General features: G+C 35.8%; 1 protein-coding gene across 2 annotated transcripts in view; it reads right to left on the bottom strand.

Moving 5' to 3' along the window:
• Positions 1 to 1,357: 1,357 nt before the first annotated feature.
• LOC138691318 (N-acetylneuraminate (7)9-O-acetyltransferase) overlaps positions 1,358 to 17,355 on the bottom strand; it is a 64,220-nt gene continuing 48,222 nt past the window's right edge. For both annotated transcript variants that reach the window (XM_069813202.1, XM_069813192.1), the window contains one exon: positions 1,358 to 15,731. In XM_069813202.1, the coding sequence (XP_069669303.1) occupies positions 15,387 to 15,731 (345 nt within the window). In that variant the 3' untranslated portion in view covers positions 1,358 to 15,386. The remainder of the gene's footprint in view (positions 15,732 to 17,355) is intronic.

Consider the following 17,355-nt stretch of genomic DNA (forward strand, 5'->3'; position numbering starts at 1 on the left):
TCCTTCTCCTGCCGCCTGCGAGGTTCGGTCGGTGATAAAGTTCTTTAATGCACAAAGCATTGCGCCAATTGAAATTCATCGGCAGCTCTGTCAGGTTTGTGGGCTGAACATCATGAGTAAGCAGATGGTGCGTCGCTGGTGTAGGCAGTTTTCCGAAGGTCGTCAAAGTGTCCATGATGAAGAGCGCAGTGGGCGACTGTCCCTCATCAATGATGATCGTTTTGAGCTGGTGCGGCAGTGCATCATGGAGAACCGTCGCTTCACGACTACGGAGCTGAGCAGCCATTTTCCGCAGATATCGCGATCCTTGTTGCATGAGATTGTCACTAAGCACCTGCTGTTCAAAAAAGTATGTGCCAGGTGGGTGCCAAAAACCTGACACCCGAACACAAAATGCAACATTTAGGAGCAGCACTGACATTTCTGCAATGGTATCACAGTGATGGCGACGAGTTCCTCGACAGGATCATCATGGGCGATTAGACTTGGATTTCGCACTTCACCCCAGAAACCAAGCAGCAGTCAATGCATTGGCGGCATAGTGGATCTCCAGTCAGGACAAAATTCAAACAGACGCTGTCGGTACGGAAAGTGATGTGCACAGTGTTCTGGGACAGGTAGGGTATTTTGCTCAGTGACTTCCTTCCAAGAGGTGAAACAGTGAACGCTGACTGTTACTGTGAAACACTGCGAAAATTGCGACGTGGCATTCAAAACAAGAGGCGTGGAATGCTTACTGCAGGTGTTGTGCTCCTCCATGACAATGCTCGTCCACATACGGCTTGGCGCACAGCAGCTGTTTTGACGGAATTTGGCTGGGAGTTATTTGATCATCCACCCTACAGTCCTGATCTTGCTCCCGGCGATTTTCACGTTTTCTTGCACCTCAAGAAATTCCAGTCCTCCAGTGAGCGTTTTGGCAACGACAATGAGCTGAAGACGTCTGTCACACGCTGGTTCCATTCACAGGCGGCAGAGTTCTATGACAGAGGGGTACAAAAGTTGATCCCACGATACGACAAGTGTCTCAATTCTGATGGTGGCTATGTTGAAAAATAGCTGAAACATTGCTGTACCTGTTGCCAATAAATGTTTTCCTGAAAGTGTGTGTTGTTCTTTTTTTTTAAATAGGGAAACTTACTTTCTAGATGCGCCTCGTATTCATTGGTATGTCACAGTCTTCACAAATTTTTACGCAATGAGTTGAGGTTCACATGTTTCCATGCTTTAAAATCACTTAATTAGATAGACTTGTGTGGGCAATAATGATGTGACTGCAACTGTACGTGAGTGCCTGGAATGGATTAGTTAACAACAAACTTTCATCCGGTGAATGTGGGAAAAAATTATCAGTATGTGTTTTCTTTCTGTGACAGGATTAGATTTATTGATCCACTCTCGTACAAGCAACAATATCACGATGAAAGCCAATAAAATATCGTACATTTCTTCTTCATCATCATCATATTATTATTGGTCACTGATGATTTCTAATGATTCTATACGTAGTCATTTTAAAATAATACTGATATATTATGGAGTTCCTTAGCAATGCAACCTCATTCAGAACTATAATAAAATTATATTCTGGTTTATTGAAGGGAAATACATCCCTGCTGTACAGTATTAGCAGTAACAAAACGTGGCACTGAAATATGAACACAAATATTTACACAACACATTTCAAATTCTTTTTATGATTCATCGAAATCTTAACACAATTTACAGTGACTGTACCAGTGTGTCCATATCTTTTTTTCTATGAATTACGACTTTATTTGGTTCATTTTGTTTCGAAATACTTAATATAAAATATATCTACTTATTTAACTTAAAGCTACGATTGCTATGTATTTGTGATGATACATTTTCATGTCAAAATCATGTAGGATGAAGATAATCTCTATTTATATACATGAAATAGTTTTTGTTCAGAAACGATAACGTATAGGAATGTTTATTCTAATGCAAAATAGAGATTAAGAACTATTTTCTAGTATATAAAAAAATATTTAAAACTATAAAAAAGAAACTAGTCAAAATGTAATTATCAACATTATAGCAGTCATGTAGACTCATAAGAGTTTCAAGGAATATAGAGTATAACAATTGCTTCAGAGTAGTATCATTTATAAGATGATAATTATTAAACATTTATAAAATAAAATCTCTGTTCTCTGTTATCAAGACAGGACGCAGCCTAGTGAAACAAACATTCTATGTGGAAGCATCTGTAAGGCAGGTTTTCATGTCATGCAACAGATGGTAGCACAAGCACGCTTTACAACAATATATTCAATCTTTTATGCTAGTGTACCCCCAAACTGCATTGCAAGTCTTATATATAACAAATTAACAAAAGACTATGACTGATGTATGCAAAATAAATTATTATTATATACAGTAGTTATTGATGCAATAATTATAGTAATGAATTATGTAAAATGTTATTGAAACAAGGAAAAATGATAGTGATATTGTAAAAGAAAATATGTAAACTGAAGTAATTATCAACTAATATGATAAAAGAAATATGTCAGTATTTTTACATACATAGTCACTGGAATGGGTACCCCTACACTTACTATAGCTTGAATACCACTGCTTTAGAAAATATGAAAGACATCATGGATTAGCTGCACATTATCAAGTGTTTGTGGCCATAGAGAGTTCAAATGATGGGAGATTAATGCAGTAGCAGAAATATTATTATTATGTTATTAACAAATGTTAAGTTATTGGCAATAAAGTCATTAACTCTCTTGCCGTCTATCGCTTAAGATGGTTCTGATCCATTTCTTCCTGAAGAATGTACAATGGACAAAGTGGTGAAGAAAAAAGGGCTAAACTAGTGCTGAGTTTGTTCCTCGTACTCCGCTTCCACACCTTCAGCAGTATCCTCGGTAATACCAACATAACTTTGTGACATTACGAAACTTTCACGCTAGTGTAAACTCACACTATGCCTTGCATATACGAATCTTTGATAGGTTAGGTTAGTTTAGGCTTTTGTTATGCCTTGCACATACGAATCTGTGACAGGCTAGGTTAGTTTAGGCGTTTTTTATGCCTTGCATATTAATTTTCAAGTACTGGACAAAGACTTGTGATTTTTTGTTTTGTGATGTCGTGAGTACTGGTGAAGTGTAATGGCGAATTTTCCCTTCTGGAATTATCGGAATAAACTGAGCACTAGTTTCATCGAAAAAAATTCCTATTATTATTATTATTATTATTATTATTATTATTATTATTATTGGTGAAACTTCGATATACTCTCACACCACACATGGGAGATAAAACATACTTGGAGGGGGGGGGAAAGAAGCTGGCCATCCCACCCCATTATCTCCTTACTTCGTTGCCTCATTAGTGATGCCTTACTCATGTCACTTATGAGGTTCCAACCAGTCTTCAGATTGTTGACTAAACATACACACCGCATAAACATATACTTGAAAATAACCTCAAAACTGCAACACACCACTCTAGACACACGATGTGATCACTGTGGAAGCTAGTAGCCCACCCCATCCATCCCAAATACCTTCTTCTCTTAATACCTGACTAATAATTTTCTTCGACATTTGAACATACAATGATGATGTAATCCAGTAATAATTCAGTGGCACCACCATGATACACTTATGAAAGCACTCCTTTCTTTGCTATGGTCCAGGGTAAATCTATCTACCAAAAAGCATAGTGTGCAAGACAAACTAAAAACCTGAAAATACTAAACCTAACCTATCATTAATCCTCGACCATACGAAAACTCGCTTATTAATCATTCCAGATATTGGCAGCAGTGATATGCTTCTCGAGGGTCCTCTTGGCGGATATAATGAGAGCTCTCAAGATAAAATTATGTAAGGGACAATTTTCTTAAAATGTGTAAGTGGAATTGTAGAAAAGTATTTCAGTATCATGGTCTAAGGTAAGGATGTCAAGCATGGGCATATTGTACACTCTGACAAGGAGTCTACAGACCTTCTATTTACAGCAGTGGTTCCCAAAGTGGGAGTTACAACATGTGAAGAGCTGAGATGATTTACAAAATAAAACAGAAACTGCCTTTTTAACATACATTTATTTTCTATTTAGAAACATAAACATATGCAACATTAAACATAAAAATAAAAAAAAACGTTTCAGAGTAGGTTATTTTACGACGCTGTATCAACATCTAAGGTTATTTAGCGTCTGAATGAGGTGAAGGTGATAATGCCGGTGAAATGAGTCCGGTTTTGCAGTCAGACACGCTAACCATTACTCCACAGGTGTGGACACATTGGCAATATTGTTATATATAATGATGTTCGATGATGAATATTATTATTATTATTATTATTATTATTATTATTATTATTATTATCATCATCATTATCATTCTCTCTAATTCCACACAAATACAAGCCCTGATTGGTCAATCAGAGAAGAACTGTGCAAGTCACAGGATGTGTGGTCTTTCTGAAAGAAGAATGAATAATAATAATAATAATAATAATAATAATAATAATAATAATAATAATAATATTATTATTATTATTATTATTATTATTATTATCTCTAATTCCACACAAGCACAAATTCTGGGTTTCAACCCTTGATATTTGGACCCAGAGGCAGTGTCCCTAAATTTTATGGCACAATCTAGAAGCATGTTTGTGCTGCCATCTTCTGAACAATATGATTCAATTTCTTCTTCTTCTTGTTCTTTTTTTTTCTACTCCATAGGTTACATCAATTTCACTAGGCTGCATCAATTTGTTTTGAAAACAGACAATGGAGAAAATATGTTCTTGCTCTTTTATGATCACTATGTAAAAAAAGAAGTATTATTTATTATTTCTCAGTCTCATGTTGCATCATGTGATACATTATCACATTTTCCATTTAGAATGATCCTAATAATTTAAAGTTACATTTTATTAATACCAAGGAATGTAAAAAAAAAATCAGACGAAATTATTAAATTATTTAAGTCAGTATAAAATAACTTCACATTCTTCCATATGTACATAAAATTCTGAAATTGGTTAACAGTTTCAGTCCAATGTATTTGACGCCATTTTCTATTAACCTAAGAGATTCATATCTTAAAATAGATACGTTTGCTAATGTGACCTTATATTTCTAACCAAAATATAATATGTTGGTATTTACATCTATAAAGATACTGCAAATAATTATGCTATAATAACACTAAAAACTCGAATATTACGTATAATATAGCTGCAACAGAAGTATGCACAGGGTGATTCATGAAGTTACTTTAGCATTCATGGGAATTATTCCCGAGGTAATTTTTGAGAAATAAGTCCACATTTATATTTGTGTAATTTCAATATAGAAGTGATTAAAAACATTGGGATCCCATGGAAACATGCGACTTGGTACTGATATTTATTCAATAATTTTGCAACATTTATTAATCTCTTCTGTCAAAGTTCTTTTACGAAATGTAATGAATTTAATTATTTTTGGTCACAATGTAGTAGTGTCAAGGGATATTTGTTGTAAAACTTAACTTTGTTGAAAATTAAAACATAACAGAATGGTGTTTATATGTGGCTAAATTTTATTTGAAACAAATTTTTGCTATAACAAGTCTTCTTGTATGGAATGAGGATTAGTCATTTGTCTGTTTATTTATTGAATTGCCCACAGAAAAGTGTTATAGCTTCATAAACATCCTGCATATTTACACACTTTCATTCTATTAAAATTCTATCTAGAGCAATGAAGCATTTGAAATGTGGATATGGAGTAGAATGGAGTGTGTAAAATGGACAAAGAATAAGAAATGAAGCTATGCTAGAAAGAGTGAAGAGAGAAAAATGCTGAAAGTGATCAGGAAGTGGCTGGGTCACTATCTAAGAAGAAACTGCCTACTGAAGGATGCACAGGAAGAAATGGTGAATAGGAGAAAAGTTCAGGGAAGAAGAAAATATCAGATGACAGACAACATTAAGATATGCGGATCGTACGAAGAAGAGAGAAAATAGAAAGATCGGAGAATGCTGGGTTTGCAGTGAAAGACCTGCCCTTGGGCAGAAAACTATAAATGTATCTAGAGCAAAGTTACATTGATCAACATTCGCTAAGTTATATTGCTGTGTAAGATTTCGTTAGGGTTGCCAGATTTTTATCAGGAAAAAAAAAAAAGAAGATTTTCTACAGTATACTGTAAACATTTTATTACAATGAATATAACATTGTTGTTTACACCACCTACATTTCATTTATTCTTTTTGGTACTGCCCTTGAGATTTAGCCCTTTCTTAATTTTTCATCCTGTTTTGCACATTTGTAATATTGTTTACAACTGAAAGACAAATTCAGTATAATTCTGTGGTGTTCGGGTAAAGGGGTATAAGTCATTTTTTTGTCCAGGTGAAATTTTGTTCCCCAGATGAACACACAAATTAAATTACACAATTGGGTGTGCAAAAATCAAGGAATACTAGTAGTTGATGTGTTTTATTTGTGTAGAAAATTATTTGTAATAAGGGTCCCAAGTTTAATTTTTATTTATCTTCGAACTCATTTTTATGACTTATCTCCCTTTACCCAAATACCACATAATTTGTAGTCTTGCTTTGATCAGCTCAGGATGGCTTCTGTTTCTAATAACTGCCCATTTATTTTTATTAATGTAAAACCCTTTCTACAAAAGCATTCGAAGCTTAGAAAAAACCTTATGACTTAATTTAGTTTGAAACACTTTCTTTATAAACTTTAAATAAAAAATTAATTAGTGAAACACCAAGCTTACGAGAAAACAAAAGACCTGGCAACCCTAGCTTCGTGTACATGGATTTGTCATTAAATAGATTTAACACAAAAGAATCCTGTGGTATTTTCTTGACAGAAATTTATATTATCTTCTAGCATTGACTACACATTCTCTTCTGAAGATAGTCTTAGCATAAATTATATTTCAACACATATATTCCTATTTCTATAACCATGTACATATTCTCCATTACAAGACATAGCAACAATTCAGACTTGCGCAGGGAAAATAGAGTGTGAAGGGGGGAGGGAAACACAGTTCAATATTATGTCTATACCATCGGTTTGTAAAAGAAAACACAAAGCAATAAAATTACATGATGAAAATTTTTTTTTACGGTCTTAAGTTATTCTCAGTTGAAGTGGTTTTGGCTTGACTTTATCGAGTGCCAATCTTGGGAAGGAAATGTTTACGATTAGAAGAAAACACCCATATTATACAAAATAAATTTAATAGAAAAGAAAACAAATAATATCAATAAGTTTTAATAATTCAATAAAAATATTCGTCTTGTAATCTAAAAATAAGGAACACCTTTTAAAACTTCAGAGAAAAGATATTCATTTTGTCATTAAACCCAAAATTATCGTGTATACTCGAATAATCCACGCATATTTTTTGCAAAAATTTACAGCTGAAAATTAGGATGCAGGTATTACTTGCGACAAGGTTGGTATCCCAGCGAATAGGGATTATAAAGAATGGACACTGAGCGAATTTGTTTCTCTGTGCGCCAGCGTTTAGTTCTACTTTCAAGTGCTAGAGGTTAGTGTAATCGAGCATAGGCTAAGATAATAATTGAGAATAGAGTTGAGACACAGGATTCAAACATCGCCTATCTTATTGCATAATCCAGTAACACTTTGCTTCAAATAAATTCAAGTTAACACCTTTTCCTTATTTCTCAGTGACGAACTAGTTGTAATAATAATTTTTTATATTTCAGATATAATAAATTATATTATAAAATAATATAATACATTATAAAATTATGTATCAAATTCGTTTAATATTTGTATATAATATAATATAGGTATATGTTTTTACTTCTCATAAGAGTTTTGTTTTTCCATTTTCAGCGCTATCAAATCATTACATATTTTAATTGTTGTTGGGGTCAACGTCTCAACTCTCATTATAAAGGAACTCTAGAGTCTAGACATTACAGTTAATGACGGATTTATTATTTTATGGATCCAATTTATTTTATTTGAGTAAGTAATGTACCTAGTTGTATTAATTATGTGTGTTATATTTCCGCTGTGTCGACTGCTAGCTGGTGTGATGTCAGCGCCAACTCTAGGGAGAAAGCAGAATCTCATGCTCTAGCTGGCTTGAAGGTCATTGAAATCGGTCCGGCTACATCAAAGGTACCGACGCGAAGTGTCCATTCTTTATAATTCCTATTCGCTGGGTATCCTGACCTTGAAGTAATAGCATATGTTGCACGTGATGGTGTGGGTTAATAGTGAGCAGCATTCAGTCAGGTGTGGTCAGTTCAGAGTTGTTAATCATGGTTTCAAGAAGTTCGTGCTATAGATCTTTCACTGCAAAAGAAAAATTGCATACCGGATTATTGAAGAAGCAGAATGAGTTGGTAACTGTGCAGCAGGACAGAAATACAGTGAAAATGAAAGCTGCATATGTGATTGGCATAGGAATGCGACTTGAACAGACTAGTGTTAATCGTCAGGCATTTCGGGGGCAAAAAGCCAAGTTTCCGGAAATGGAAGAAAAAAAGACTTTGTGATTATATAGGTAAAAAAAAAGACAGTTTAGTTGTGCCGTTTCAAGTGAAATGTGTTAACTTGACCAATATAATAAATACATCATATAACAATTTTTCTTTGTAATAAAAGTGAGAAAAAAAAATTTTTTTTTTTTCAAGATTTCTTTCCATAAAATTAGATGCGGGGATTATTCGAATATATACAGTAATATTTTTTTTTAAATAAACTTTTCCTTGTATTGTCTTATGAAATTAGAGCGGCCTTTTTGCCACGTTCCTGATAAAATATGGCTTGAGGCTTATTGTTATCAGTAAGGCTAGGATTTTGATGAAATTGCATCTTTTTTATAGTAAGCCAGAAACATAGCTGCTCTAGTATTTATATGTTATGTGATAAACTGAGTGTTTTAAGACATATTTGTTAGGGCATTTTTTTTTGCATTTTTTGCCTTTTCAACTCATAAGAGCATCTTTTGTTTTATTCGATCATTTTTTAGACATTTTCATTTAATTTTGGCCATAAATCCCCTTTATTAACGTAAAATAATGTTTATTTCCTTCGATATATTCGTTACATATTTTGTCCATTAATACCCATTATTTTGTATAATATTTTAATTGTCTTTCTACACAAATATTGCCATTTTAACATAGTACACTCCATGTAATGGATTCCATCCCTTGAATATAGACTCCTCTACACCTACTAATTCCGGATAAGCGTGGCCTTGTGATGGACTACATGGAAACTAAAAGTAAAGAATCCTTGGTGCTACAGCCCATGAAGGGCCAAGACCGACCAGCTGACTGCTGACCTCACGTCCACATGCCGAAGCAGAGGTGAACGATCATACATGGAAACTACATCAGGTAAAATAATTAAAGTGTACTACTTACAAAAAATTATGTAAAATTTAATTTAATTACTAGTCTAAATATTAAGTAGTACAAAACCTCTTTTCCTACTAAGCCAATTATCTAAGAACAATTTTTAGGGCATTTTTAAGGGCATTTTTGAAAGATTTTTAGGTCATAAATGCATTGATTTTAGGACATTTTTTCATGATTTATAGGTCATCAAAATCCTAGCCCTAGTTATCAGCAAGATAGATCCATGCTTCATCTAATGTCACCACCCATTACCATCTGTCACCTGCAAGATGCTGTTCATAGAACTTTCTTGCGTTTGTGAACCGCTCTTGAATTTGTTTCCCAGATAGGCAGTGATCACATGCTTTGCCGACAGTTTGGAGAGATATTCCCTTCCTTTTATCAATGCTTCTTTTGGTAGGAGAATTTTCCCTCAAAACTTCAGACCTCTCTTCTTTGATTATCCTCCTGAGTCCTGTAGTATAGTATACTATACTTCATACTTGCATTAAGTTTCACAATTGCCACTAGGTGGAATCGTTATTGATCATTTCTTTTCTGTGCTTGTCAAGCTCCTGGCGTCTCTTGGAACTTACTGGACAAACAAGAAGATCGATTCAATCATTGCAATGTGTGTTTCAACTATTTGTAAATGAAAATGGCGACTAGCAACTTAACATCAAGGTACCGTAGGACATGTTTCGAAGTAAGTATACAGTAAACATATTTTAAGCGTAAAAAAATTATGATGTAAAATATATGTGCAGACACCGAAGTACAGTATAAAATACCTGCATTTGTACACTAACTGTAACTTGGAGTGACTTTTTTTGAAGTGTAGAATTGTATTGAAATTTAAAAACAAAACAAAATATGTCTCAGGACTCAAGAGCTTACACTGGGGGGAGAGAGAGTTGAACTTTTCTTCTTTTAATTTTTTCCAGCCACCCTCTTTATTCAGGGCCCTGACTTTTACACCGATTAATCACCTTACTGATGGTGCTTTTAGAAACAATTATTCCAGATTCTTTACATTTTTTTATTATGATGGAGTAGCTGCATTTACAATCTTAAAGGTCATACATGTAGCCTTCCCAACATGCCAACAGAAAGCTCAAGGAGCGACTACTATAGACATATTGCAAGAGGAGATATCCACCTCCGCTGTGTATGAGCCCCAACTGTCCCACGGTAGTGTGCTAACACAGAGCGGATGCTAAATTCGTTTACTTTTATCTGCCCCAACCATCTGTATTCTAGGTAACAGCTTGCTAGCAGACAATGCATCAGCAACAACTCTAGTTCCTTTCATGAAACATGCTGTATCATTCTCGGTAGAGAATAAGGTAAGATTGTATTTTTATTAGTAAAGAGTGCGTCAGAAAGAACGGATGGATTTAAAACTATCGATACTCAGCGAGTGGAGGGATAGAGTGGATGGGACCGCGACTGTTGGGTCAGCGAGAGAATGCAGTTTCAGTTGAGAACATGGAGTGGACTTCCGTACGACGTGCGTTCAATGCAGAGACATTTTTTTAAAAATTAAGAGTCTGTGATCGCCACTCAGGACTCATTTCTAGATAGGACATCATGCTAGGATTCCAACTCGGAATACAATTTTGCAGTGGGTGGCTTCATTTCGTACTACAGGTTCAACATTAAAGAATAAATCACCTGGACGACCACGAAGCACGTGTACACCTGCAAATGTGGATACAGTAAGACAGTCAGTTGTCCAGTCATCTCAACGATCAGCCCACAAGCATGCTATTGCACTAAGATTGTCCGAGGCTACGGTAAGACGTATTTTGCATTTAGACCTTAATTTTCGCAATTTTTAAAGATAACAACTGTGCAACAACTTAATGCAGGAGATTGGGAGATCCATGTTGATTATTGTTGGCGTATTATCACGAACGTGACTCCTACCACCGTTCTGTTGACCAATGACGAAGCCCATTTTCACCTCTCCAGCTGTGTCAATAAACAGAATTTCCGTTATTGGGCAGGAACCAATCCTAATGAATTGCACGAGAAATCTCTTCACAGTGAGAGTTATGGTTTGGTGTGCTGTAGCAGAATTTGGTGTTTGGGGGAGCCTTACTTTTTGTTTTTAGGATGACGACGGCCGTACAGTAACCATTACAGGTGCTCATTACGTTAAAAATTTTCTTGCAACCAAGTGTGAACAAGCTTACTGTTGATGGTGAGGACATTTGGTTTCAACAAGATGGGGCTACTCCTCACACCATGCGTCAAACAATAAATCTCCTACAAAAGCTATTTCCGGGGCACATCATCTCGCATCGTGGCAACATTCCTTGGCCTGCACGTTCGCCAGAACTCGCGCCCTGCGACTTCCTTGGCGCCATTTGAAGGCGGAAGTTCTTAAACATCAACCACATACACTGACGAACTAAAGACGGAGATTCGTAAAGAAATCGCGGCAGTCCCACCAGCTATGACTGTGAAAGTGATGGCAAACTTCAGAAAACGCCTCAATGCCTGTATTGAAAGCCAAGAACATTATATGGATGATGTATTTCATAAATAAACTGCATGTATTGGTGAGTGTGTTGGTAACAATAAATTTTTGATTTGATGAATCCTTACAATTTTCTTGCCCTGTGAAATCCATCTGTTCTTTCTGACGCACCCTGTATATTAACAACAGTACTCAACCATTTCACAGCAGTTGTTGGAAATACTGTAACACCTTATGTCCTTGTTAGCCTTTTGTTTACTGAATTTCCGATATGATACTCTATACCCAATAAGAAACGAGGAAAGAGCTTATATTAGATTATGTGCTGTTCTTACAATACCAATTTCAAAGCCCTTGAGTTCCGTACAAAATTTAATTTGACTCGTATTTATTAGACTTTTTTCTTATTTTGATGAATGGAAATCATATTCACCATCTCCTTCGATATTGATAACAAGTACTCATATCTCCGACGATATTAATTTTAGGACCCATGTTTACTCGATTTCTTTTCCTTGTTTTGATGACTAATACCACCTCTCAAAATATTGAATGTTTTTTTTAACACTCTGTATAATGCAATGCGAAACTTTTGAGGACTTTTATTAAGGGGAACCTTTTAATTCACAGCTCTTCTGAAAAAATTTACCTTTTTTTTTTTCTTTTTTTTTTATATCTATCTTCTCTTGCTCACCCTGTACCATAAATTCCTCTTGAACTCTCAGAGATTTTAACTCAGATCTCTAGTGTGAAACCATAAACCATGTGGCTAAACAGTTTTGTAATTAGAAAAAACTGTCTTTGTAGTTATGGAAGTTAGCAGAAGAGAAAAAAAATGATGAGGGAGTCATTCAATCCTTATGATTCCATGAATACGTCTTTGTTTTAATGTTTTGTACTTTATTGTTACTTTTCATCATTAGAGATATGTTTTTTATTATTTAATATTGATATTTGATTTTTGGTTATTAAGGTTATGTCTTGTTGTTCACGCTAAAACAATACGAATTAAATTAATATTTTTTTAGTCTATATCCTTACACATAAATAATAAACTCTTCCATTTTTAGTTGATTCTTCTCAATTATGTGGACTTATTTATTGACGTAACTTCCTTGACAGTATCCAGTTATATGCAGATAACACTATACTTGTTTTTTTGAAAGATGGGACATGACAGGAGCATTGCGATCGGAAAAACAACTGAATGTCACATAGCGTGGTAGGCCTGTTGCTATGATAACAACGGCTGAGTTGCCAAACTTACAGTTTCCATATGGCGAGTGCTTAATAGTTCTCTTGGCGACATTTATTGTGTACATAATGTTAGCATTGGTACGTTTCGTCTTTGATTCTCTGTCGATTTTTGTATTGTTTTCTTACCTTCATGTCAATTGTCAATGAATGTTTTAACGTCAGCCATCTTAACGAAAATTGCTAGCTACCATCTGCTGGCAGCGTGGTAGTTCATATTGGTAACATGGCACTGTAGTTCCAAGCTCGTCCGCTTAACTGTCATGTCCCATCTTTCAAAAAAACAAGTATAGATGTTTATTAGATAATAACACTTGCAAGTAGATTACACAACACTCGAAAGATGGCAGCACGTGTACACTGTGATCTGTGCACATCTATTGAAGACTTGTTGCACTTCGTGCTATGCAAAAAAAAGTCACATTTTCTCTTCATTTATATCTCAAACAAAGACGTATTCACGTCAAAAGTTCACAAACAATTAATAGAGTACATAACTTTTAGGACTTTTACTTAAAAAAGGGTACCTTGTAAAGGGTTGATTGCGTTTCACAGCCCTTCTGATGACAAGAGACATTAGAATGCCCTTCAAAAAAGGAAGAAAATACCACTTTCAGTACACAGCCTGCTACCTGACGTTCAATACATTTTACTGCATTAGGTAGTGTAAAAAATTCTTCTACTTTACTGTACAAACTAAGAAGAAAGTGGCAATATTGTACAACTTTCAAATGTACTAATTCGAAATGCTGTATGACAATAAAGTACTCAATTTATATATATATATATATCTATATACACAAGTACTTGCTTACAGAGTCATGTCAAGAGGCGGACAATGCGAAGGTGATTAAAAAAGTTAGTAAACATTATTCCTATTACATTTTCTTTATGTTGAATAGATACAGCCTAGTGAAACTAGCATTCAGTGGAAAGACATTTATAGGGAAGGTATTCATGTTATGCAACAGATAACAGCACATGTGTGCACTGGAAATGTGGTAACGTTATGGCTGTCCTTTTATAGTGGGATCCAGTGACGATTCCTCCGTGGAACAGAGGGAACAGGCTGTTCCCTTCCTCCCTGCCCCCTTAACTGAGATTGTGAGATATACTTCATTCTGAAGGATTGTGAGATATACTTCATCCTAAAGGACATGCCTACTTTCAGTTTTCGAAAAAAAAAAAAAAAAAAAAAACACTATCGTTAGCAGGTTTATTGCAGTGAAGTGAAAACGAATCGAGCACTCGTTATGATATGCGTAAATCACTTCGTGATTTAAGATGGCGCTTATTCCATCGGATCCCGGCCAACTAGTCACTCATAACGAGTGCACCTCAGCACATGTGTGGACTTCAGTCCTACGTTCATAGACATCTATGACGTAGTGCAGAGGTCTGCCACTAGAGGGAACAAAAGAGTTGGAACTTAAACTGAGACGATTCTGTCCGACACTGAGATGGGTATCTGGTGTGGCTTAGTGGATAAAGCATCAGCACGTAGAGCTGAAAACCCGGGTTCAAATCCCGGTGCCGGAGAGAATTTTTCTCCGTTCCATTACTCTTTCATCGTAAAAGGGTAAATATTTTGTTTCTCATAAAGTAATTGGAAAAATATGAAAAGCATGTTTTATATTTTACATATATCTATCAGAGATGAATTAAATATAAATTTAAAGAAAAATTATGTAAACTTTGAAAATTGGTACAATTATAATTCAGTACTTAAAAAATAACAAAAATTAATTATAAGTGAACTAATTGGATTATCAAAGTGAAAACTGTTGTATTGTATATCCACATTGTAAGAAATATGTGGTAAAAGTTTCAGATTAATTGGTGTAAAATTGTAGAAGTTAGAAATTTCATAAATCCATAGCCTTAAGTTCAACAAAAATAACTACAGTACCCATGCGAGTTCGTTATACTGGTATTTCGCAGTAGTAACTTCCCTCCAAATGCCTCTACACACAGTCGTAGTTTGACCAGACTACTTTTATTCATTCTGAAAAAAAAAAAATTGTCCTCATTTTTTTAATCACCCTGTGCACTGGACTGAAACTGTGGTTCCAACTTCCGATTGCACTATGGACCTCACTGGCACAGAATTAAGAAATGCTAATTATTCTTTGGTGCCAAATGACTGGAAAACTTTTGAACTTGCATTTCTTACCACCACATGCAGAACAATCGTGTTCCGAGTCCAGCATGTGAGCAACTAAAATTGTAATACAACGTTCTGCATAGTCTCAGAACATACCATCGTGGATCCCAATAGGCACTAGAACTACCAAGAACAGCAGAGCATTACGAAGTACCAGCTTCCAATCCGAAGGAACTGCGTAAGGCATGAGGACGAATGTGAGTCGATGCACCTCATGCGCCGCACACACGAAGATGAAGGAGGTGATCATCACGTTGAGGACGGGGTAGCCGGGCACCAGCACCAGCACCCCGTGCGTGTCCGCCGCCAGCCAGATGTGGTACTGGCTGATGAACAGCTCTAGCGAGATCCGGCCGAACCAGGCGAAGAAGCTCGAGTACCGTGTTCTCAGAACCCCGGATATGTTACGAAGCACAATGTAGCTTACAATCTGCCACAGCGAACATATATTTTACTACAACAATGACAATTCATTATCATCATCATCACAATTCATTAGGAGTGCAACGTAGACCCATCATCTGTGATGTACTCTGAATATTCTCTGACGAATTACATAATCTATGACTCTCAGCACTAGCAACATTTATGAGCACATTTGTGAATAACAGCAAAAGTTAAGGACCCTGTCATTGGACCAAAAAGAAGCTCAATTCTTGTAGAAACGAGGCTCTTGTGGCACATCAAAGCAATGTGGAATGTAGAGGTGTATTTTGAGGAAGGTATAAGACCCATGAGGCAGGCTAAAGCAAGGAGATGTAGTATCACCTTTACTTTTTAACTTTACTCTAGAATATGGCATTAGGAAAGTCCAGGAAAACAGAGAGGGTTTGGCAGTGGCGGCTCGTGCCTTTCTTGGATGGGTGTTCAGAAAAAAAATGAGTAATGAACACACTGATATATTCTCGTATAGCTGAGTCACACGTCAGAGATAAACGAGTTCTAATATGCATGTACCAAATCTACGCATATAAACCAAAATTAAAACCGTTAAACAAGAGTAGAGTAAAATTAATTCATAGGACTCACCTTCACTGCTGTTGTTGAAGATGTAGATTTATTTGTAGAGAAACCCCATGCGCCTAGTTTTGAGAGATGCAAACTTATCAGTAACTCTAATGTTGTTAACAAGTTTTTTTTTCTACTGCCAACCTAGCCAATGTACTTAATCGGTCTTCTGTCATTGTGTTACGGAGGAATATTTTAATCCTCTTTTAATTTAACACCCTCACAATTTTACACACTACCGTCTCCAAACTTCAAGTGTTACTGTTTCAACTTTCAATACGCACCAATGCAGCTTGTATTTTCCTTACTTTTCTGAACAAAAGACAACAGAATCAGCCCCCAAGCGTATCGGTATTTTGAAAAGAAAGAGTAAAGAGAGAAAACGAGGAAAGAGGAAGAAAGGAACAGGATACCAGACCCAAGTGAGATGGAGCATCTCTCTTTCTCTGTCATTAGCACGTTAAGACCTGTGCGAGCAGAGCTATTGTAACCATTGTAACAAACCAGAAAATATTCTTGCCTCAGGCTATTCCACTCTGCTAGAGAAAAATTGTGCGAGCTGCTGTCAACCTGTCCAATGGAGATTTAAAGACACGTGACACACGAACGGGACATTCTCTCGAGACGAAAAATGTAGGAATGTCATTGCACATTGGAAAGTAATAGATGTAATAATATTAATACAGTAATACGTACGATTATTGTTGGTTTTTAAGGTGTTCACGTGCTCCTGTGCTCATATAGAGGAACCGCCGCTGGGGTTTGGAATTGAACGGGTTACATCAGCTGCTTGTTTATGCGGATGACATGAATATGTTAGGAGGAAATCCACAAACTATTAGGGAAAACGCGGAAATTTTACTTGAAGTAAGTAAGGAGATAGATTCGGAAATAAATCTCGAAAGAACAAAGTACATGATTATGTTTCGTGACCAGAAGACAGCACGAAATGGAAATATAAAAATTGGAAATTTATCATTTATTATCTCTAGTTCAGCAAAATACCCGCAGTCATCTGTGTAAAACCTTAGCACGATCAGTCCTGC

The sequence above is a fragment of the Periplaneta americana genome, chromosome 2 (genome assembly GCF_040183065.1).
Source record: "Periplaneta americana isolate PAMFEO1 chromosome 2, P.americana_PAMFEO1_priV1, whole genome shotgun sequence".
Taxonomy (NCBI): domain Eukaryota; kingdom Metazoa; phylum Arthropoda; class Insecta; order Blattodea; family Blattidae; genus Periplaneta; species Periplaneta americana.